This window comes from Panthera pardus, unplaced genomic scaffold (genome assembly GCF_024362965.1).
Source record: "Panthera pardus isolate Hobbes unplaced genomic scaffold, ASM2436296v1 HiC_scaffold_5, whole genome shotgun sequence".
Lineage (NCBI taxonomy): Eukaryota > Metazoa > Chordata > Mammalia > Carnivora > Felidae > Panthera > Panthera pardus.
Window position 1 is genome coordinate 11,676,162 of NW_026526980.1, and position 24,173 is coordinate 11,700,334.

At 43.2% G+C, this 24,173-nt stretch overlaps 1 protein-coding gene and 1 long non-coding RNA gene across 5 annotated transcripts in view; one reads left to right on the forward strand and one right to left on the reverse strand.

Moving 5' to 3' along the window:
* The window catches only part of LOC109278422 (uncharacterized), a 26,619-nt gene extending 10,967 nt beyond the window's left edge, over positions 1-15,652 (reverse strand). The window contains exons 1-2 of the long non-coding RNA XR_002085658.2: positions 15,343-15,652; positions 10,670-10,794 (exon numbers count right to left, since the gene is read on the reverse strand). This is a non-coding gene — a long non-coding RNA (uncharacterized LOC109278422). The remainder of the gene's footprint in view (positions 1-10,669; positions 10,795-15,342) is intronic.
* Positions 15,653-15,719: 67 nt separating this feature from the next.
* Positions 15,720-24,173, forward strand: part of LOC109278419 (acyl-coenzyme A synthetase ACSM1, mitochondrial-like) — a 53,006-nt gene continuing 44,552 nt past the window's right edge. For 2 of the 4 annotated variants that reach the window (XM_019468762.2, XM_019468767.2), the window contains exons 1-2: positions 17,738-17,868; positions 22,118-22,360. In XM_019468762.2, the coding sequence (XP_019324307.2) occupies positions 22,169-22,360 (192 nt within the window). In that variant the 5' untranslated portion in view covers positions 17,738-17,868; positions 22,118-22,168. Of the gene's footprint in view, positions 16,002-16,637; positions 16,784-17,737; positions 17,869-22,117; positions 22,361-24,173 lie in introns of those variants that run through there. The other 2 variants (XM_019468764.2, XM_019468765.2) reach the window with 2 other exon arrangements.

A 24,173-nucleotide genomic window follows, 5' to 3' on the forward strand; every position in this document is an offset into this window, starting at 1 on the left:
TGCCACTGAACTGTACACTTAAAAATGGTTAAAATAATACATTTTATGGTATATATATTTGTAATAAAAAAAATACATCAATAGAGAGAGAGGGAAACAAGTAAACAAATCTAAGATAACATTTTCCTTTTTCACTCTCATGCTCTGACAAGGATACAGTGGTTATTTCCAGAGGCTACATGTCAGGTGACTCTGCAACTAAGTGACAGAAACAGATAAAAATCTGTCTTCTCTTTCAAGAGATTTGCAAAAATGTAAAATGAAGCCTCTCTTTTCTTTCTTTCTTTCTTTCTTTCTTTCTTTCTTTCTTTCTTTCTTTCTTTCTCTTTCTTTGTAAAATGAAGCCTCTCTTTCTTTTCTTTCTTTCTTTTTCTTTCTTTCTTTCTTTCTTTCTTTCTTTCTTTCTTTCTTTCTTTCTTTCTCTTTCTTTGTAAAATGAAACCTCTCTTTTCTCTCTCTCTCTCTTTCTTTCTTTCTTTCTTTCTTTTATTTTGTTTTTTACAAAGTATACTTACCTCTGTATTAACACATATCTTATTTGTGGTAAAATATAATGGTTTGTTACTGTTATTATTAGAAGCACACATATTTATAAAATGTATCAGTTTTAATTTCTAGTATGGGGCGCCTGGGTGGCGCAGTCGGTTAAGCGTCCGACTTCAGCCAGGTCACGATCTCGCGGTCCGTGAGTTCGAGCCCCGCGTCAGGCTCTGGGCTGATGGCTCGGAGCCTGGAGCCTGTTTCCGATTCTGTGTCTCCCTCTCTCTCTGCCCCTCCCCCGTTCATGCTCTGTCTCTCTCTGTCCCAAAAATAAATAAAAAACGTTGAAAAAAAATTAATTTCTAGTAGAGTAAATAGAACCCATAGAAATAAAAGCTCATTGAAGTGTATAGGGGGGTTGATGTCAACAAGTCTACTAAGCGTTGATGTGACAATTCCGAGTCAAGGCAGGGGATTTATTCTCTGTGCATGTGTGCCGGCCCACCCTGATAAGCTGGTCTCTTTCTTCAGGCTGGCAAGCCACCTACAGACCCAGCCCTGTGGTGAGTGAGCAGTGATGGGGATGAAATAATGAACTTCAGTGAACTGAGTGAACTCAGCCAGCAGGCAGCCAATGTCCTTTTGGGCGCATGCAGCCAGCAGCATGGGGACCTTGTGGCCGTGGTGCTGCCCCAAGTGCCTGAGAGGGGGCTGGTGACCCTAGGCTGCATGCGAGGAGGTTGGTAATTGGCCACCTGGTCTGGTCACCCTCTCCCTTGTGAAGGAAGCTGATGGCAGAGAAATTCAACTGCCCCTCCCAAAAGATGTCCCGTCCACATAGCATGCTGTCTCTCCTCATAAGGAAATACCACCCTTTTTTCTAATTATTTAAGCAAGCTATGCACCAAGCACTATGCTAGAGGTTGCTAATACAGAGTAAACAAAACATGGCCTGTGCATTCATGGGACTTAAAGATCTTTGGAGAAAGATGGCCATTCAACTATTAATTGCACACATAATTATTTCATCACAATTTTGATAAGTGGCATGAGAATTTTATAAGAACTTAATGAAAAAAAAGTTGGCAAACTATGACCTATAGGCCAAATCTGGTCCACAGATTGTTTTTGTAAATAAAGTTTTATTGGAACATAGCCATGCCCTATTTACATATAGCCTGTAGCTGCTTTTGCACCACAATGGCAGACTTGACTATTTGGGACAGACAGCATCTGGCCCATAGGGCTGAAAATATTTACTATTTGGCCCTTTGCACAAAAATGTTGTCATTCCCTATTATAAAAGGAGACCTGAACTGACTAATCTGAGAGGGTCACTGAAGTCTCAGTGGAGTGATATTTGGGCTGGAATCTGAAGGATATGTGGGATTCAGCCAGGAGAAGAGACAGAGAGGGATGCCTTGAGCAGAAGGAACAGAACAGACAGGAAAGAAGCTTGCAAATTATGGGAAACACTGAAAAGATGTCTGTGTATTTGGAGACAGCAAGGAGAAACTAGTGGCAAGTGAGCCTGGAAAGATGGGCAGGACCCTGGGTGCCATGGGGAGGGTTCTGCATCCTTATCCAGTGAGGAATGGAAAAGCATGGATGGATTGAGTGACATGATCATATTCTGTTTGTAAAAGGTCATGCTGGATGGTGCATAGAGACGAGATGAAGGAGGGCAGGAGTGGGTGTGGGAAACCTAGACAGGAGACAAGGCATAATGGTGGCTTCAAGCTTGGATGGGGTGGTTGAGACAGAGACAAGTAAGTGGATTTAAGAGGCAATTAGGAGGAAGTTGAGAACACCCTTTTTTATGTTTATTTATTTTTGTGAGAGAGTGTGAGCAGGGGAGGGGCAGAGAGAGAGGGAGACACAGAATCCAAAGCAGGTTCCAGGCTCTCAGCTGTCAGCACAGAGCCCAATGCAAGGCTCGAACATACAAACCATGAGATCATGACCTGAGCCAAGTCAGACACTTAACCAACTGAGCCGCCCAGGCGCCCCAAGAACACCCTTTTTTGATGAATGACATATGGTAGTGGAAGAAAGCCAGGGAGATGGGGAAGTCACAGACACTCAGGCAGCTGGGTGGATGCTACAGGCTTTCCCTGCAGTGAGGACCATAGGGAGAAACAGGTATTGGGGTGTTGGGATAAGATGACAGGTTCAGTTAGGTAAGTGTTGGGGGTGCTCATGTGATGTTCAAGAAGGGATGAGAAGTTCCCATTAAAAGATAAATAGGTCCTGGGGATGTAATGTACAGCATGGGACTCTAGTTAACGATAATGTCTGGTGTATTTGAAAGTCGCTAAGAGAGCAGATCTTAGAAGTTGTTATCACCAGAAAGAATACTTGTAATTATGTGTGGTGATGGATGTTAACTTGTGTGGTAAGCATTTCGTAATATATCCATATAGCAAATTATTACTTGGGACACCTAAAAATAGTACAGTGTTATATATCAATTATATCTCAATCAAAAATATGTATGGGAAAAAGAAAAGAAGGGATTGGAAGTGAGAAGAAATTGCATTGAAGGGCACAACAGCTGGGATGGAGACAGAAATTCTAGAATCATCAACCTTTAGAGATGAGAGATGACAAATGGAGAGGTCTAAGAATGAGCCACAGAAACTCCTGCACAACCTTCCCTCGTTCCCACCCTTTCCTTCCTTGCCTCTCTCACATGCAACAGATATTCTCTCAATAAGGAGGAAGATGTAATTGTGGTCAAAACACAGGAGTAATCAGAGGAGGTAGAAACAATTGTAGGAACTTGGGGTCGCATGGAGGCCCTTCCAGGCCATGTGAGGAAGGTGACAGAGTGAGAGATTATGGTCTGAAGGGAAGGAGATCTCAGCGGAGGAGATGTGTCTGCTTTTCTGTGGGCCTGACTCAACATGGCCATTATGGTGGAGACACACTGGATGTGGTTAACAGGTCTGCAGTGTGGATCCTGAAGTGTTACAAGTGGGAAGAAAGTGAGCCAGGGGTAAAAGCTGTTCATCAGGAGGAATGTGCGAAATCAGCTTTGTAAATGGTGAACTGTAAGTCTAGTTATTCTCTAGAAGAATAAACAGGGGCGCCTGGGTGGTTCAGTCAGTCAAGCGTCCAACTTCAGCTCAGGTCACTCACAGCTTGTGAGTTCGAGCCCCGCATCGGGCTCTGTGCTGACAGCTCAGAGCCTGGAGCCTGCTTCAGATTCTGTGTCTCCCTCTCTCTCTGCCCCTCCCCTGCTCACTCTCTGTCTCCCTCTCCTTCCACAATAAAGAAACTTTAGAAGAATAAACAAAATCACGACAGTCTCATCAAGATAGAAAACAAAAACGAAGAAAACTAAGAGCACTCTCGCCGGTGAAAATTCAGTGTCCCAGGTTTGGGAGAAGTCACCAGGGTCTAGAGTAGGACCTGTGTTGCAGGACTAGAAAAATTCTAAATGTCTTTCCTTAGTTTAGATCCGATATGAGAGTCTTTGGATACAGGAAACTCCTGTGGGGCAGTGTATGTGTGTGTTCGGGGGGTGGGGGGGAAGAAGGATTAGACTGTCCATGGTGTGAGATCAGTTTCTCTCCTTAGTCCCAGTACACCTCTTGAAGTTCAACACCACCAGGAAATCTGTGTTACAATCACTCTCTGATCCTCAGTGGCTTGTTACTGATATTCCCCAGTGGCCATCCCTTCCTCACCCCCTCCTCCCCCATTTGCTCCCTACTGGCTGTTTACATCACGTTTCTCTAGGGGAGAAGATAACCCTCACTCCCAGTTCTCTCTAAGACTTTTGGCTTCTCCAGGCCTCATCTTCATGCCTGGGACTATCCAAATGAAAGCCAAGGACGTTTTGTGTATGCCGCAGATGTCTAAGGGCAGGGCCATCATGGCTGGCGACAAAGTGGCCCAGGCAGTGGACACTGTGACCCCTGACTGCCCTTTCCTGAAAACGAAGCTACTGGTATCTGAGAAAAGCTGGAATGGGTGGCTGGATTTCAGGACACTGCTACGGCGAGTATCTACATGTCTCATCCTGCGTTTTCGCCAAAAGTGGAAACTGAACAAAGCACTTACGAGCAGGTGCTTTATTTGGGAAGTCCAGGGAGCAGAGTGTGAGACTGGGGAGTGTGAAGCAGGGAAGAAGGAAAAGATAATTTAAGAGTTTGTTATTGGGTCACTGCATGGGGTAAGTGGGCTTGATCTGCAGGGACCTCACAGAATGCCTCCCAGGATTGTCCACTCAAGGACTGACAAGCATTGAGCCATCTGACTCCTATTGGCGGAGGGTTGTACTGGGCGGGGCATCATATACCCCACACTTGGGGGCTGCACATGCATGCATGCAGAGCAGGCTCAGAGTCCCATGCCATGGTGGTAACAGAGAAGTCCTGGGCACAAAAGGGAGTCACCCATGGTCCACACCAAGAGCAGCACCAACTGGATTGAAATCCCCAGAGCTGGTTACTGCAAACCTGGCAGGAATCAGAGGTGAGGCCAAGAGCATATAAGGTAAAATACAAGAGGATGCTGATATACTGAGTGTCTTCTCCCTACCCTCTGTATCTCTATGCAAGGCTTCTAACGCTATGTGTCCTTCCAACAGTGGATGGCAGGATTGGTTGGAAGAATGTGTTTCCCTGTCACATGTTTGGACTCCCTCCACTAGAGACACATCTCTTAGGATGCCCATAGGAAGAACAAAAGCTTTTTCTAATTTCACAAGCATGACATGACAAAAGCTTTTGTTCTCCCTATGGGTTTCCTAACTGTCAAAGAAAGAGACAACATGTGACCAGCTTTGAGAGACTTGAAATCGAGACACTACACGAGATGTTTGAGAGAGGAAGTCAAGGGAAAATAGAAGAGGCTGTACTGCGAGAACTGATACTAAGTGAGCACATATTGTTTACCTTGTATTGTGCAAGGGCTCCCAACAATCAAGTTAACGTTTATTGAGTTTGTGCTGAGCAAGTTGCTCATTTTCTTTGTTCTTTCTTTGTGTTACAATTAATTTCCTTTTCTCATTAACTCTATGAGAATTATCGATGCCATTTCACAGATACAGAAAATGGAACTCAGAGAAGTTAAATAAATAGTCCAGAGTCCCATAGTTAACAAAGTGCCAAATCCGAGTGGTTTTTGAGTCCAAGCCTGACTGGATCTCTTGATCTTAACCATTCATAAGCTCCCCTTTTGAAGTGGGCTGGCTTGACTTGCCCTTGCCAGCATGGAGGAAAGTGGAAAGAGATGAGTCTCCAGGACCTCTGGTGTCCAGGGCAGAACTGAAAACTGGACAGTTTGTGTCTTTGTCAGAGAAGCGTCTACCACTCATTGCTGTGTTGAGACTGGAAGCCAAGAAGCAGCTGCCATCTACTTCACCAGTGGGACTAGTGGCCTTCCCAAGGTGGCAGAACACTCCCACTCAAGCCTGGGCATCAAGGCCAAGATGAATGCTGGGTAAGAAAAGCCCTTCCTCTCTACAGAGATACATGATCAGGGCTTGAGACTTTTCGGAGCTCAAATCCATTTCTCTTTGGATGGACTACCACTGGTGTTTTCGAGAAAGACAGTTGGGAAGGGAGGCAAGAGGGAGCATGACTTAGCAAGCTGGATGTCAAGTGACCTTTGGTGGGACATTTTTGTTTCAGATAACTTGGGATCTCCTGACCTCTTCAGTGTTTGGAGCCATGTATCTAACAGGATTAGCACAAGGTATATATATTCCCCCTTTGTGATGGCTACCAATATAGGCTCCAAATATAGGTTTTTAGCAGTTTAGCAAATCACATAATACAAGAGCATCTTTTCCCCTAAAGGCACCAGCAAAAGTCTTCAGGTTGATTCTCATTGGACCGTTTTAAGTCATGGGCCCATCATTAAATCAATCCCTTAAGCAGGGTGATGGAACACTCTGATTGGCCAGTTCTGGGTCATGTGATCACCTCTGAAGCAAGTGCAGGAAAGATGGAGAAAAGACAGACTTACACCCATGATATGGACTGAGGGAGAGAGGCATAGCTCTCCACAGGAAAACAGGGGTGCTCTTACCAGAAAAGGCAAAAAGCACAGAATCCACTATATACCTGTGTTTACTCTAGGGCAGGGAACTAAAGCATGGCAGTTGACACTGAAGGGGGACCCAGTTTTTGGAAGTGGGCGCAAGATAGGAGTTTGCCCCAGGGAAAGGGGAAAAAAAAGTATTTTTGAGTCTAGGGTAGAGATGAGAGCAGCTATGTTAAGCCTAAAGCTAATGAAATCTGTACATAATCCAGAAGCTCACTGATGCTTTGTCACCACAGGCTAATTGTCCTACGTGGATTTTCTGAGAAATCAACTCTGGGAAGGAGATTAACATGCAAGAGGTTTATTAGGGAGTGCTTTGGGATCAACACTTGAAGAAAGAAAGAGAAAGGAAGGGAAGGGAAATGAAAGGAAGGGAAGGGGCAGGATTGGGCAACAGGCGAAGGTGCACTGTGATGTAGTCACACTGGGGACCTCAAACACCCCCATGGGGAGTTCTGCAGGTAGGATGACCTTTCAGAGTTTTCTGAGCTGCAGGCAAGGTTGGGAGGGTGCTTTATAGCCCTATGTAGATCAGGCATGGTTGCAGGCTGCACTGGGATGGGAATATGGCCCTGGGAGAGGAAGCTTTCTTTGGCTGCAGCACTCCCCTAAGAGGTCTGGCAGTGGGGTGGGAGGGTTAAATCATTCTTACGGGGGGTGGGGGGGGGGGGGTGGGGGGGGGGGTGGGAGTGGGCAGCACATCAAAGAGCCTACCACAGACTTTCAGCCTCAAATTCATTGTGAGGCAGTCAGTCCTAGCACAGCCTCTGGAATTAGACAGTTGCATCCAAAATTCATCTCCATTGCCTACTTAACAATCTCACTGTGCCTCAGCTCCCTTATCTGTGAAATGGGGATAATGATGTTACTCCTTCACAGGTTGTTAAGAAGAGCTAATATTTGTAAGACATAAGGCACTTAGAAGACTAGCACATACTAAGCATGTAGTAAGTATTTTAAAAGGAAACTAAAAATCCAATCATACCCAATATATTATGAATTTTGAGCTATTAATGAATATTTTGGAGGCTCCAGTGGATCCACAGTCATATTACTCAATAGATGTGTGTTTTTACAAGTCTCTCCTCTAGAATGTTTGGGCAGCATTCTTTCTACCTCTTCCCTCCTTCCAGGGACCAAAAACTCCCTGATTCTCCTGTGAGGCTACTCTCTACCCTCTATCTACACCCCAGGGGCCAACTAGTAAATATTTTAGGAACTCAACTCAGCCATTGTAGTGCTAAAGCCACCAGAGACCATTGGAAATGAATGGGTATAGCTGTGTTTCAATAAAACTTTATTTACAAACACAGGAGGAGGGCTGGATTTTGCCCACAGGCTATAGTTTGTCAATCTCTGCTCCATCCCACTGTGATTTTAACAAACTCCTTCATCCACAAAGTCAGTCTTGGCTCTGGAAATTTCCCACATCAGCTGTTAAGAAGGTAACTTTTTCCATATCAGTATCCCTGTTGTTATTTATCAGACCTAAGGCCATCTGACTCTAAGACCAAAGCCCTGGCAAAGCTGAGCCTTGTAACAGCAAGTCTCTGTGAACTGTCTTCATCACCCCTGTCCTAGGATTCAGGAATGTTAGAGATGGAAGGGTCCCGACATCAAACATGTTTTCCCCTACAGGTAAGAAAAATGAAATTGGAGAGATTTTATAGTTCTGCCAAGGGCACACCAACAAGAAATGGCTGAGCTGGAATTCAAAGTTGGGTTTTGTAACTCTTAAATATCTAGTCTCTCTAGTCCAAGCTAATAACTACAGCTAAGATATTTCTAGTGTTTACTCATGCTAAGAACTTAGCCTGTGTAAATTTACTTTATCCTCACAACAACCCAACAAAGTTGTCACTATCCTCCAGTTAAGTCAGTGGGGAAATTGTCTCAGAAAAGTCAAGTGACCTGTCCAAAGTCAGGTGGGTTGTAGGGGAGAGACTGCAGCCCAGAGAGTGTGAGGTCAAAGCTCAGGTGTCTGACTGTGCAGTGTTGTGTTTGCTGTGCTGCTCTCCCCTGTTCTAGAGTATGTCAGACACCATGGAGTAGACCTTTATGTACCGTTCCAGTCATTCTCTTCTTGTCCTTGTCCCAGAACACTTTCTGAAGCTCCTTCTTCTCTAGAGGCTGCCCTCACTCGCCTACAGCCTCCAGCCTCAAGAGCTTCCCCTGAGCAGTTCTTCTGAAAAATTCAGCCCCACTGGGGTCACAGATGGCCCACACTGGATTGACCTCTCCCAACAGGGGAGTTTGTCTCAGACTTGCCCAAAACTTTCACAGGGAAAATCCAGCAGAAGAAGCTTCGAGAACAGGACTGGTAGAATTTTGGGCAAGCTGGGGCCCAGTGAGACCTGCAAGGACACCCTTTTGGGCCCTGCCCTTCTTCTGTTTACTTCCATTTTCCTTTGGGCCTTCTGCCTTCTTCTGGGTATGTGAGATTCCTTATGACAAGACATCCAATATTTGTCTTTCCCTGGCTACGAGCATAAAATCTCATGTTAGATATTGAAAGAATAAAGGGAGGGAATGAAAGAGAGGGAAGGAGAGGGGAACAGAGAAAAAAGAAAAATAAGAGAGAAAAATAAAACTGCAAAAGAAAGCAATTGAGAAAGAAAGGGAGGGAGGGAAGGTGGGATGGAAGAAAGAGAATTAGAGGGAGAGAAAGAAGGAAGAAAGGGAGGGAGGAAGGGAGGGAGGAAGGGAGGAAGGGAGGTGAGAAGGGAGGGAGGGAGGAAGGAAATAAAACACTTGATAAACATATAAGAGAGACTGATGAAGAAAAATGATGGAAGACTGGAAAAGTAGGAGAAAGGGAGGAGGGAGGGGGACTGATAATGACTCCCACAGATAGGCAGATAAACAGACAGTGGCAGAGTCCAGCAGAATCCTGGATCTTAGGAAGGAAATGAAAGGTCAAGACCCTCCATCTCACCCCTGGACCGGCCTCTATACAGAGAGGCATGTGCATGTGGTTGGGACATTGGAGGCCTCCCCAAGTCACCCCAAACCTCAGGGCAGGCATGATCAGAGGAGGGGAATCTCCATTTATTGAGTATTTGCCACATGCCAGACACTGGCCTAGGGATTTTGTCTGTCCTGTGGCATCTACAGACCTCAGAACGTAGGTATGAGAACAGTGTAGGCACCTCCAAAGAAGTGTCCCTTCCTCATGGCTCGTGTTTGTGGGGATATCGAGTGTTCCTAGAATCAAGTAATGAAATCATTTTTTAAAAATTTTTTAATGTTTTTATTTATTTTTGAGACAGAGAGAGAGCATGAGCAGGGGAGGGGCAGAGAGAGAGGGAGACACAGAGCAGGCTCCAGGCTCTGAGCTGTCAGCACAGAGCCTGATATGGGGCTTCAACTCACGGACTGTGAGATTGTGACCTGAGCTGAAGTCAGATGCTTAACCAACTGAGCCACCCAAGTGCCCCCTAAAATCATTTTTAAATCAAGACCATGGGGATTGTCTTTGGAGACAATAAAGAAGGGGAGAGGGGCATTGTTGAATGATGAACCACAGACTCAGTTTCTGGGGCCTCTGGGGGGCTTTGTTTCGAACCCAGGGATGGAGGATAAACCTTCGTAGCAGTTTCAAGTGAGTTGGAGAAGCAAGCAAAGGACCTCAGAGAGTCTAGATTCTTCTCCTTAAGAATACTTAGTAATAACAGCAACAGCAGTAGTTAGAATATCACTCGCTTATCAAGTTCTTGCCAAGTGTCAGGCTCTATACCGAGAAAATACAGATATTGATCCCACTTAAAATTCATAGTCACCCTTTGATTCAGGTACTATTTTTGTTGTTGTTCTGAAAGTTTATTTATTTATTTTGGAAGAAACAGAGACAGTGCAAGTGAGGGAGGGGCAGAGAGAGAGAGAGAATCCCAAGCAGGCTCTGCACTGCCAGTGCAGAGCCTGATGCAGGTCTCAAACCCATGAAGCCCCGAGATCATGACCTGAACTGAAACCAAGAGTCAGACGCTCAACCAACTGAGCCACCCAGACACCCCTGATTCAGGTAATATTATGTTCCCCATTTTACAGAGAAGAAAACAAAGACTTGGAGAGATCAAGTGATAATCCCCAAAGCCACATAGCTGGTAAATGACAGCAGAAGGTTCAAACATACCTACAACACCCATGCACCCTTTTGTTTCACTTGCCATCTCTTCCAGCCCCTGACAAAGTACTTCTCTTGCAGTCATCTTAAAATTCCCACTCCAATGTGTACATACTGTGATATCCTGCAATCCACTGAAAGACACCAGAGTTTATGTTTGGGCTAGTAGAGAAACACAATCTGTTAATCAAATAGCACAACTTTGTCTTTCTTAATCTGGATTTATCCAGGTTTGAGGGAATATCATTTAATTGACAGCTTCCAAAATTTTTAAATTTGGCAGATTGTTCATTTTGACACTTTCACTGCTATCTTTATTGTTTTTTATCATATCCCCTTCCTCACTGCCCAGCCCACAATCTCCTTATCTTCTCAATGCTCAGGAATGATTGATGATGGGAACCCATATATTTAGGGGAAATGTCTGACCTACCCAAAATCAGCAATCTGCATCTCCTCCCTTCACTCCATCCCCTTCTCTGTATGGCTTGGAAAATGTAGTCATAATATTTAGCCTGTCCTTTTCACAAAGATTGGCTTCCTGGGATTATAATGAAATCACCAAATATCGTCTTTTTCAGGATGAGATAAAGATAGATAACCTCATCCTTCCTGTCCTTATCTAGTAAAAGCCTGTATGATACCCCCGTAATCCCAGGAATTAAGAAGTAAGGATTGCCAAGTCCCAGTGGCCAAGTATTGGATGTGTATAATTTCCCTGGGCAATCAATAGCTCTAGGAGATTCCCAGACTAACCAATTTGCATATGTGTTGGTGACATAATATGTCCCAAGATTGCTGCCACTATTTGTACTTAGAAGGAGGAACTTAGCCTGGGGAAGGTGCACTCAATATTATTTCAACATCAAGTTCAAGTTTTGAAATGACAGGAGTGGTCATTGTAACACATGATAAAGGGTTTGGACTTCATCTGGAGAATAATGAATTCAGAAAACAACGTAAGTCTAAATGATTACCTTGGTAGGTGAGAGGTGAATGTATTAAAGGTAAGTTTGAGAAACTGTTTTCTTAAATATTTGTTTATTAATATCTATACCGAATATGGGACTTGAACTCACAACCCCGAAATCAAGAGCTGCACACTCTTCCAACAGAGCCAGCCAGGCACCCCAAATTTGAGAAATTATCAGAAGAATTTCTCTTGGAACCTGGTGACTTTGTGACTACATAAGGCAAATGGAGTTAAGGGAAAACAGGCGCTTAAGGATGATGTCTAGGTTTTTGATTACTTATACTGGGGTAGGTGACTGTAAAACTTTCTGAGAGGAACAGGTTTGAAGGTGGGGACATTGATTTCAGTTGTGGTCATGTTAATATAGGTCATACTGAGGTTGGTATGTATTTAGTAATCAATTGAATATTTAAGTTTGAACTCAGGGGAAAGGTCATGATTTTAAATGTGGTTTAGGAAATTACCCAGACAAAGGAAGAATGAGATGGAAAGTTCATAGGGAATGAGAGGAGCTACTTGCTGAGGATGGGTCCTTGGAGAACAAGAATATCTAAAGAGAAGAAATAGAAAGGGGGCCCTGTGGACAATATTGACAAAGAAGACTCAGAAAAGACAGGATGTGATAGCATAAAGAAGAGAGCAGTTGAAGAGTTTCTTGACATCACCCAGAATGGCCATGAGTCAGAACTGAAAAGGACCTATTGCATTTGGTAGCAAGCACATTAGAGAACATGTTTCCAGAAAACAAACAATAAACAAGCAAAACCCAAGCAGTTTTGGTGAGTGATTAAGTGAGAAAAAATTAGCTTTGGATTATCAGTAGCAGATAAAAAAGATGGAAACAGCTAATGTAGTCTACTATATCCAATAAACATTAATTGGAAGGGGAAGGAACAGAAGAAAAGATACAGAATCAAAGAAGCAACTTTTGGAGGAGGGAGGGACTTCAACAAGTGTGGCCAACATAGCTTTTCTCCTGCTGTTATGGGCTGAATTGTGTCCCCCAAATTTTGTATGCTGAAGCCCTAGCCCCCATTACCTCAGAACGTGACTGTATTTGGAGATAAGACATTGATAGAGGCAGTTAAGGGGTGCTTGGGGTGCTCAGTCAGTTGAGTGTCTGACTCCTGATTTCAGCTCAGGTCACAATCCCAGGGCCTTGGGATTGAGCCCTGCATCAGGCTCTGTGCTGAGCATGGAGCCTGCATAAGATTCTCTCCTCCATCTGCCTCTCTCCCTGGCTCATGTTCTCTTTCTCTATCAAATTAAAAAAAAAATTAAAGATGCAATTAAGTTAAAAGGAAGGCATTAGAGAGTGCCCTCATGCAACTTGATTGGTGTCTTCAAAAGAAGAGCAGATTAGGGGACATAGAAAGGTGCCAGAAGTGCATGCATAGACAGATGACCATGTGAAGAGGTAGCAAGAGGCTGGCCATCTGCAAGCCAAGAGGAATCCAACTCTGCCAGCACCATGATCTTGGACATCCAGCCTCCAGAATTGTGAGAAAATAAATGTCTGTTGTTTAAACCACCCAGTGTGTAGGGTTTTGTTACAGCAGTCCTAGCGGGCTAATTGACCCACTCAGTGGCCTTCCGCACAATCACCTCTACACCACCTTGTTCCTTGCTAAAGGAACCTTGATTTTGTCCAGAACCAGAGTGAGCTCACCCTGTCCATTTCTCTTCAACTAAGTCAACTAGAAGGTCTCAGTTACATGAAAAGATGTTCAACATTGCTCATCATCAGGAAAATGCAAATCAAAACCACAATGAGATACCACCTCACACTGGTCAGCATTGCTAAAATTAACAACTCAGGAAACAACAGATGCTGGCAAGGATGCAGAGAAAGAGGATCTCTTTTGCACTGTTGGAGAGAATGCAAACTGGTGCAGCCATTCTGGAAAACTGGAGGTTCCTCAAAAAAAATAGAACTACCCAAGGACCCAGCAATTCTGCTACCAAGAATTTATCCAAAGGATACAAAAATGCTGATTCGAAGGGGCACATACACCCCAATGTTTATAGCAGCACTATCAACAATAGCCAAATTATGGAAAGAGCTCAAATTTTCATCAACTGATGAATAGATAAAGAAGCTGTGGTATACATATACAATGGAATACTATTTGGTGATGAAAAAGAATGAAATCTTGCTATTTGCAATAATGTGGATGGAACTGGAAGGTATTATGCTAAGCAAAACAAGTCAGTCAGAGAAAGACATTATATGACTTCACTCGTGTAATTTGAGAAATTTAACAGATGATCATAGGGGAAGGAAAGGAAAAATAAGATAAAAACAGAGAGGGAGGCAAACCACAGAGACTCTTAAATACAGAGAACAAACTGAGGGTTGATGGGGTGGGGGAAATGGGTGATGGGCATTAAGGAGGGAACTTATTGGGATGAGCACTGGGTGTTATATGTAAGTGATGAATCACTGGGTTCCACTCCTAAAGCCAAGAATACACTGTATGTCAACTAAACTGAGAATAAAAAAAAAAAAATAACAAAAAATAAAAGACATAGGAATATTTTTAAAATTAATTAATTAATTAAAAAAAGAGAAAGTCTCAGTTTGCTACTTCTCTGTCCTCTACTCTATGGTGGTAGAGTAGATTTATTATTCAGCAAATATTCACTCTGTACTCACTCCCTACTCCCACACACCGTATTCAGGAAGGAAAATGGTTCTCTGCTTGATGAGGTTGAGCTTGGTCCTGTGGCTTGCTTTGGCCAATGGAACATTAACAGAAAGGACACAGACAGAAGTTTTAAATGCGCTTACAGGGTTTGGCTTGATTTTGGGGTGCTTCTGCTGTCCACTATAAAAAGAGCCACTGGTCTGAGACTAGAGAGAAAGCAGTAAATGTGTGTTAAATAAATGTGTGCCACTGTTTATTATGTAATATTATCATAGCAATAAATGATCACACCTTAATTTCTCCCTTTTCTAACAAAAGAACAAGACTGGTCTCAAATATTTGGCAGGGAACTGTACTGGAAATGGGGCTTAATAACAGCAACAATTTTTGCTTTCATTGTATTCATTTTTAGTTTCCTGCCTGTGACAAGTAAAATAATTGCTTAATTATAGTAGTGGTACGGAGTTTTGTTTGGATTACTCTGGGCTTTTTCTTGTTCGTTTAATTTTTAAAGGGAATTGATGTAAAGAAAAATACTGAATAAATAAGAATAGAGGTAATAGTTCATGGCTATAGTAAACAAGAAGGAAGAAAGGAGGGAAGGAAGGAAAGAAACAAAGAAGTAAAGAAAGAGGGAAGAAAGGAAGGCAAGGTATGGCTAAGTCTGAGATACAGTAAGAATGGGGCAGGATTGCAGAGAAGAAGAAAAGGATGAGACCAAAGCGAAAACCTGAGAGAAAAGGCAAGTAGTGTCACCTACCTACAAAGAAGTAGCTAGCCAAGGATCGGTGGGGAAAAGAGCCCAAATTTTCTTTTTTTTTTTCTATTTAGAGAATATATATTTTTAAGTTTTTTAAATTTAAATTCCAGTTAGTTAACATACATTGTAATATTAGTTGCAGGTGTACAATTTAGTGATTCATTATTTAAATATAACATCAGGTTCTCCTCACAAGGGCCCTCCTTAATCCCCATTTATCTATTTCACCCTTCACCCCCTCTCACCAAGAAACGGACTTAACTATAGAGAACTAACTGATGGTTACCAGAAAGGAGCCAACCTTTAGAGTTGAAGGCACCAGCGTGAGTTGGTCCATTGCTGCAGCGGACAACTCATCCGGAACCGGTTGTACTCTAGTATCACTACACGAGTACAATAGAGATCCGCGGAGATGAGGCCTGTGGAGGCACCTGGCGGGGTTCAGGAAAACCACTAGGAGAGGTGCAGTGTGAGGGGCAGAGTGGGTGCCAAGAGAATAAATGCTGTCTCAGCAATCAGAGGCACAGTCAGCTTGGGCGTGGCAAACCAGCTCTGAGAGTTCGGATCAGAAGTAACCTCTTACTTAGGTTTAGTTACCTTCAGTTAAACCTGCAGGTGGCCAACAGAGCCAGTCAGCCACAGAAGGAGGGATAGAGGGGAAGGATTGAGCCTGAGCAGGAAGGGGGTGTTTGCTTAGAAAAGCAGGGGTTTAATTTACAGAAACTAAGATCCAGCTTTTTGATGCCCTCATGATTTTTGTTTTTTCTTTTTCAGTCATTCTTCTCTACACACGTGTGGGTAACATTCCATCTCTCGCATGCCTCCAGGGTCTGGTTACTCTGAAAAGAAGGGGATCCTGGGGTAAGAGATACAGAGACCCCTTGGGCTGTGAGCTGGATGCGGAGCCTATCTCACGATTGGTTTGGGAGGTCCAGAAATCCCAGCAAACTGTACAGAGAGGTAAGAGAATGTGGTATCTAAAAGCTGTAATGCAGAATGGGCCCGAGAGAGAATGAGGCTGATAGTGTCTCTTGACATATTTTGATGTTATTATCTCTACACGGGGTTTCTGGGACTACTGAGTCAGGGGAAGAGAATATAGAGAACTTCCTAGACCAGACGTGACTAGTGTCTGCCTAGTGTTCATTGTCCAAGACCTGGAATTCAATGGCCTTATTCTGACTGTGAGAGAGGCTTCAAAATGAAAAGAGAAGTGTGCATGGAATCTTTAGAGAATTCCCCTATCTGTACCATCGACCCGTTGTTGCAGGTTAGCAAACTAAGGCACATGGGGATAGGAAAGCTGGTTAGTGTCACAGAACTGGTAACTGGTAAAGCAGGACCAAAACCCAGGCTGCCGGGCTCCAGAGTTGGTCTTCTTGACCACAACACCAGTGTTACATTTCCATATAGGAGATCCACTGAGATCCAGAGTGTGTATTGTGGACTTTTCCTCCTGTCCCCACCATTTTCCCAAAAGTGACTGCATCTTCTGCTTGAATATCAAGGTCTCTTATGCTCTGATACTTTGGCTATTTAATTTTTAATCTATGTCCAGTCAACTATCACTGTCTTCTCATCCACTCTTCTCTGTAGAAAAGCCTATCTTGAGCTGAGAATTCATCATGAGTGAATCAGCCAGGAGGAGGACAACTCACCTTTCAGAAACCAGGCTTGCCTGTCAGCCCTGGCAGGGATATTCTGCGTGTCTCCAGCAATCTTTGTGGTGACTTCAAGCAGAGGTATTTTTGTCCTTGGTTCATTGGAGGGTGGGAGGGTAAAAAAGGGTCTGGGAAAGTTGGGTCAAGGTTCTGGAGATCCCCATCCCCCCACAACACCCCAAAAATGTCTCTAGTAGAAAATTAACAGTGCAAGCCACTTCATGCAGCAATTTGGGCTTATTCAATGCAGCATCAATATCAATCCAGCATCTACATGCCTCAGCCAAGTGCTGTACAAACTTTACCAGGTGCAGTCCTTTCAAAGATCTCAAGGGACAAATCTGATTAACAACCCCACTCCTCTGTTTTTCAGATGAGAACGTCAAGGGTTAGAAGGAGCAAATGACTTGTCCATCAGCCATTTTGTAAGAGGTTGAGCCAGAATTTCAGCTCAGGCCTTGGGATTCCAAAGACCCTGCATTTTGCTAGTACACCAAAGTATTTCTCTCCAAATCCCAAATTAATAAAAACAGCCACCATTGATTATGCCAAGCACTGTGCTACATGCTCATCATAAATTATTCTCTAATCCTAACAAAGGCAACAAAGACAAGACAACTCTAAGAGACAGGTATCCTTATTATCATTCCCATTTTGCACATAAGGAAACAAGGGTAGATAAAAGAGGTCAGTGAAAGTCAAAGAGATGGTAGGTGGCAGACTGGAGACTTAAACTCAGACCTTTCTGCTTCCAGAGCACAGGCTTTGTGCCACTTGGCTGTCACTTAAATGTGAGCATTGGAGGTACAGGGTTGGGACAGAGAGCAGGTTAGCCACAGAGAGCTAGTGAGAGTTCTCCATTTGACTTTATTTATTCACACCACAGGTCATCATCCCATAAGAACTGGGATGACTTCAAATACTTTCTTTACCCAACTGTTTATCTCCCATGGAGGACTGTGATTGTTTTCTGCCCTTTTCTATCTGAGCATCTCCTCCTATTTCTAAATCATCCAATTCTTGCCAAGTTCTCCGCCCCAGAGGTGGAAAGTTCTTTTGTGTGTACAGTGTTGGGGACTTTTCTGATCAGAGAGAACTGAATATGCCAAGTTCCCATTTCTACACTAGTCCAGGACCAAGCCCTCCTCTTGCCTAGAGAGTACCAGGTAAGACAGGTGAACGATGGCATCTTTGTGAGAGGTGTGTGTGTGTGTGTGTGTGTGTGTGTGTGTGTCTATGTACGTAGGGCAGGAAAGTATTTTCATAGTTTAAAATATGAAGACCAAATTTGAAGTTCTGACTGTGTCACTTATAGGTTGGCTGACTTTGGGCAAGGCTCTTAACTCTTTTCACGTTTAATTTCCTTAATTGCAAAAGGAGAATGGGGGTATCGAGTGAGAAGGATAAAGGAGATTATACATGTGATAGGCCAAGTGCAGTGGCTGGCATAGAGTGTGATCTGTTTCATGTTAGGCAGATGTGAATGTGATGGGCTGTGAAGGAGGGTACATAGAGAAGAATGACCCAGAAAGTGAACAAGTGAAAGAAAACTCCACTATGCAGAACTTAGTTCATATTATATAAAGTGAATGTCTTTCATTTAAAAAATATTTTTAATATCTAATGGGGAGTTGGATTCAGAATTTGCTGGGAATTAGCACTTCAATATTTATTTAGCCCTTATTGTATATTAGGCACAATGCTGGCAAGATAATGTATACATATTATATCACTAATCCTTGCAGGAAGCCCCAAGGTAGATATTACTAGTGTGCCCTTAATTCCAGAGACATAAAAACAGTGGCCAAGTTTACTGAGCTGGTAGGCAGTGGAACTAAACTTGGCTCTGTAACTCCAGGATCTCCTTTGCCATGCTAAGTGTGTTGCCTCATAAAATAAATAGCTTTTTCAGTCCAAAATCTTGTGAAATCAAAGCTCAGTTCCAGGAACTCTTCAAGCACTGTGTACCTAGGCAAATAATGGTGGGCTTAGCCACCTTTCAAAGCCACAATTCCATAGTGACTTCAAAATGTACTTTAAAGGACTTCTTTTTTTTATGGATAGATTTGACCTTTATTCAGTTTTTATTTTTTTTAATACGAAATTTATTGTCAAACTGGTTTCCATACAACATCCAGTGCTCATCCTAACAGGTGCCCTCCTCAATGCCCATCACCACCCTCCCCCCCCCTCCCACCCCCCATCAACCCTCAGTTTATTCTCAGTTTTTAAGAGTCTCTTATGGTTTGGCTCCCTCCCTCTCTAACTTTTTTTTCCTTCCCCTCCCGCATGGTCTTCTGTAAAGTTTCTCAGGATCCACATAAGAGTGAAAACATATGGTACCTGTCTTTCTCTGTATGACCTATTTCACTTAGCATAACACTCTCCAGTTCCACCCACGTTGCTACAAAAGGCCATATTTCATTCTTTCTCATTGCCATGTAGTATTCCATTGTGTATATAAACCACAATTTCTTTATCCATTCATCAGTTGATGGACATTTAGGCTCTTTCCATAATTTGGCTATTGTTGAGAGTGCTGCTATAAACATTGGGGTACAAGTGCCCCTATGCATCAGTACTCCTGTATCCCTTGGGTCAATTCCTAGCAGTGCTATTGCTTGGTCATAGGGTAGGTCTATTTTTAATTTTTTGAGGAACCTCCACACTGTTTTCCAGAGTGGCTGCACCAATTTGCATTCCCACCAACAGTGCAAGAGGGTTCCCGTTTCTCCCCATCCTCTCCAGCATCTATAGTCTCCTGATTTGTTCATTTACTTTAAAGCACTTCAAAAGATTGTTCATTAATTTATTCCTGTTCCTTCTCTTTAGACTCTAATTCCAAAGATTAAGCATGTGAGAGTTTCCCCAGAGAGAGTGACAACTAATAATAGCTCCTGATTCCGGAGCACTCATCTGCACTGAGTCCATGCCTAAATGCTTTAGGTGGGATGTCAGCCATTCATCACCACAAGTGTAGGAAACAGGTGCTGCCAGTATTTCCATATTTTAGACAGAGGTTAAGAAAATTGCCCATTTACCTAGGTGGTGAGTGAAGTGGCTGGAATTTGAAGCTATTTGACTCCTAAGAGCACACTCTCAGCTACCACAGTCCTCACTGGGCACTGTGTTTGGTCTTCTCGTGGAGGTTAAATTAGAGTTGCAAACACATTTATAAGATGATGCCAAAGTAATTTCTTTTTATTTGATTAAGAGAGGTGTGTTCATTTGCTGGGACTGCCATAACAAAGTACCATAGACTGTGGGGGCTCCAAACACAAATGTCTTTTCTCATAGTTCTGGAGGTGAGAAGCCTGAGATCAAGCTGTCTGCAGGGTTGGTTTTTCTGAGGCTTCATTCCTTGGGTTTTGGATACCTATTTTCATGTTTGCATGTCATTTTCCTTGCTATGTGTGTCTGTGTCCTAATCTCCTCTTCTTTTAATGCCACCAGTCATACTGGATTTGAGTCCATCTACTGGCCTCATTTTAGCTTAATCAGCTCTGAAAAGATTCTCTCTCCAAATATAGTCACATTCTGAGGTACTGGGAGCTTGGGACTTCAACATATGAATTTTAAGGAGATGCAATTAGCCCCTAATAAGGGATGGATTAATTTCCTCCTTATTTCTCTTGCTTTTGTTGTTGTCTTTAGCCACTTACTCAGGGGTCATTTGCACTGACCCTGAGCATTTTAAGGAAGATTCCTGAGGCCATTTATATAACCGTGCATAAAAATCGCAGATGAATCTGGTATTCCTGCTCTGAATCAGTTCACATTTGTGGAGGCAGGTATGTGTTGGACAAAAGAACATGAAAGGCATGTTTCTAGAACCAGCTCTGCTACTACACTTGCCTTGCAACCTTGGGGAAATCCCTGTCCCTTTGGAGATGTTGGCCCAAATGAACGATTTTAAGCTCAAATATGCACAGAGGCTTGACAGGTACAGTAAGTGGAGAAGCAAGCTGGTGTGGGAAAAAAAAGCATGGTGAAAACCATGTCAAATTGGAGAACATTCCATGTAAATGAAGCATACAATTCTCAGTTTCAGTCAGTTAGTGCCAGTTTGAAATAAAGGCCCAGTATTGCCAGACCTCCTACATTTTCAAGAGAAACCTTCCGGGCTTTTAAATGAAACCTCCCAAGGTTTAAATGTTGACCATTTAAAATTTCCCTCCAGGACGCTTAGTCAGTTAAGCATCTAGCTCTTGGTTTCAGCTCAGGTCATGCTCTCACAGCTCATGAGTCCAAGCCCCATGTTGGATTCTGTTCTGACAGTGTAGAGCCTGCTTGGAATTCTCTCTCTCTCTCCCTCTCTCTCTGCCCCTTCGCCACTCAAACTCATTCATTCTCTCCTCTTTCTCTCTTCCCCCCCCCTCTCAAATTAATAAATAATTAAACTTTAAAAAAACTTTTAAATTTCCCTACAAAGAGCAAGAGCCAACAGGAGTATGTCTAAGGGCCAGGTCTGGCTCAGCTGATATCTTAGGGTCTTTCTAGCCCAAAAGTGCTCTGATAAAACAAAAGATGGTACTGTTGATTGACAGGAGGTAAAAAGAAAGGGGCATACTTTATTTAGTTCATGTGGCCCAAGGATCCATGCTGACAAGCAAACTCTAAGGGATGAACTTTTCAAGTATCCTGTTTTATGCAGACATTCACTCTATTGCATATATAGCAGTGCCTCCCCACCTAGGAATGCAAAGTGGGGCTCTGGGGGCAGCCTCAAAATTGGGGTTAGATTATTATTGGTCTAAAGCACCTTAAAGTAAATTGAGCCAGGTTTTATCCATCTATTCTGTGGTCTGTCACCATGATTGCTGAATCCAAGGGGGAGGAGACTTTATTGTTTGCAGACATAAAGTGCTTGGATCGCAAAACTGCTTGTGAAATGGTTTCCTTCAGCCAGCATTCTCATGGAAAAATAGTTCTAGCTTAAGGCAGTTTTTCACAGTCATCAATAATAATAAATGAAGTTTCTGCTTCCACGTGAAGGGTCTTTGTTGGGATCTGGAGTGGCAAAAAGTTTCATTTCATGGGTCAACTCTGATGGGTTGGTGATAGCTGCCTGGAATGATGTCCTGGGAAAGTTCCCTGCCCCACATCTGGCCAGATGTCAGTCCACTAGCACAGGTGTTGTGATATTAGCCTCATCATTCCTGAGTATGGTGCTGTATATTTGTCAATATTCTTATAGTCTCAAGTGACAGAAATGCAATCTCAGGCAGGAAAAATTGTTGGCTCACAGAATCCAGGAGAAAATATTAACAAGAGAGGGGTAGCGATGCAGATGGGTCTTGTGTCGTCCACATTCTGGTGATCTGAAACAAAGCTATTTCTCTCACAAAGCTATTGCCTTCATTTTGTGGAGGAAATTACTATTCCATGGCCAATCTAGTACCATCTCTTCCCAAGGCAGGTGTTGACCTGAGAATTCTGTGTCGGCTTCCTGAGGCCTCTTCCACCATGCAGAGGCTGATGAGTCTCCAAGTCCTCTGGGGCATTCGCAAATCCTACCATGGCTTTCACCCTGCCCCTTGGTACCTTTGCTGCCGGTCTTTATCAGGAGCTGGAACCCTGAGATGGAATGACTACGATAGACCTAAGGAATTTAACTTTGCAAGTGATGTCCTGGACTATTGGACTCAAATGGAGCAGGTAAGAAGACACTCATGATGGGAGGTGAGAACAAGAATGGCCTCATTGACCTTATCATGATCCTAGTAGACTGAGGGGCACAGAACCAGAAATGGCTTCTGCCTCAGCTTAGAAGTGTTGTGGGAAAAGCTTACATTTGGGGGTTCAATTCTCAGCCTAGTCTTGTTCTCAATCCTCTGAGCCTCAGTGGTTTTATCTATGAAATGGTGATGATCTCATTTTGGAAACAAGATAGCAGGTGAAAATATCTGGTACACAGTCACATAATTGTGACCAAAGTTTCTAAGGTCGGTAAATTGACCTTAGTCTGAATTCTTACCTTCAACTAATGAGACTATGAGCCTAATAGGAATTTGTCTCATTACACTTGGTCTTCACTTCAGGCTACACTCAGAGGGAAGGGAGAGATCACCTGACTGTACACATGAGCATCTGACACATGTAGCTAGGTCATGTCATCTGTCATTCTTTGAGGATGGCGTGTGTAACTGGATTCCTCCCTATCAACTACCTACTTGAGTGTGTCTTTAGGGTATGTACAGGGAAAATAGTCCATATGGCCCCTAGAGATTACACATGTCTGCAGAAAAACCCAAGTGTTCAGTTTATCTCTCTCCAAGAGACAGACCAAGAGAGGTGAAGTAGGGACATTAGGAGTTGAGATAGACAGTTCATGGTGCTCCAGCTACTAAGTCCTAGCTGGTGATGTCCACAGTGAGAAAACTCACCCAACACTGTCTTTGGACAGAATTTACCTGAGATGGAGTCAGAGAGTTAATAGAAATTTTAAATTTCCCATGCACCTGCATTATATGTTAGTATTCAACTAACATGTGGGCCTCTTCCCCACCTCCTTCTTTTTCCTTTTCCTGAATTTCCATAATAATGCCAAGGGAGGGCATAGGCACTTTTTAAAGTGCACTTGGCATTTAATACTATGAGTAGGTGAGCATTTTCATCACCCCCATTTTCTAGATGAGGGAACTGAGGTGTCAAGGGTTTAAATAACACACAGAAACCAGCACATGCCTAATAAGGGAAAGAACAGGATTTGGGTCCAGGCTATCTAATTCTGCAATACATTATTTAACCTGCTCTCACAATTTGATGATGCCAAACATCTCTTCCCTCAGATTCTAAACTGACTTTCATCACTGCCCTGACCAGTAATCTAGTTAAGAACTTTTGAACCATGAGATGGGCTGGAGAGGGAGGAGGTGGAGAGAGCAAGAAGTGATGCCTTCACTTTCCCCTTGATTTATATTCCTTATAGGTAGTTAACACATCAACCCATGGAGGGAACCACCAAGTAAATATGACCTCAGGATGCCTCATCTTTGTTGAGTTTTATATCATCCTTGTTGAACATTGCCCATTTATCCATGTCTCCCAAGTTCTCCCCACCCCCAGCGTCCTCATCCCAATAATATTTATTCTGCCAACACTTCTCATCTGTCTGTTGCCACTTTGCTAATTGCCTTGATCATGGTCATTGTGTCTCTAGTGATGCATGGGGCCTCTCCCCTAGCGTTCCCTCAACTGAGCCACCCAGTGCCCGGGCAAAGAATTGGTTATAAAACAAAAGAAAGTACCTGGTAAGCCAGACAACCTATGTCCAGAGGTGGAATACAGGCCACCAACTTATAACCCCTGACTCATCTTAGAAATTAAACCCTTTGTTACTCTAGACTCCTAACATAGTACACACAACTTGATTTGATTCCTAGAGAAGCCTCCCAAATCTGTTCATGAGAGGTTGCATTCTGTCCAAATTCATTCATTCTCTCCCTTTGATACTACATCCATCCATCCA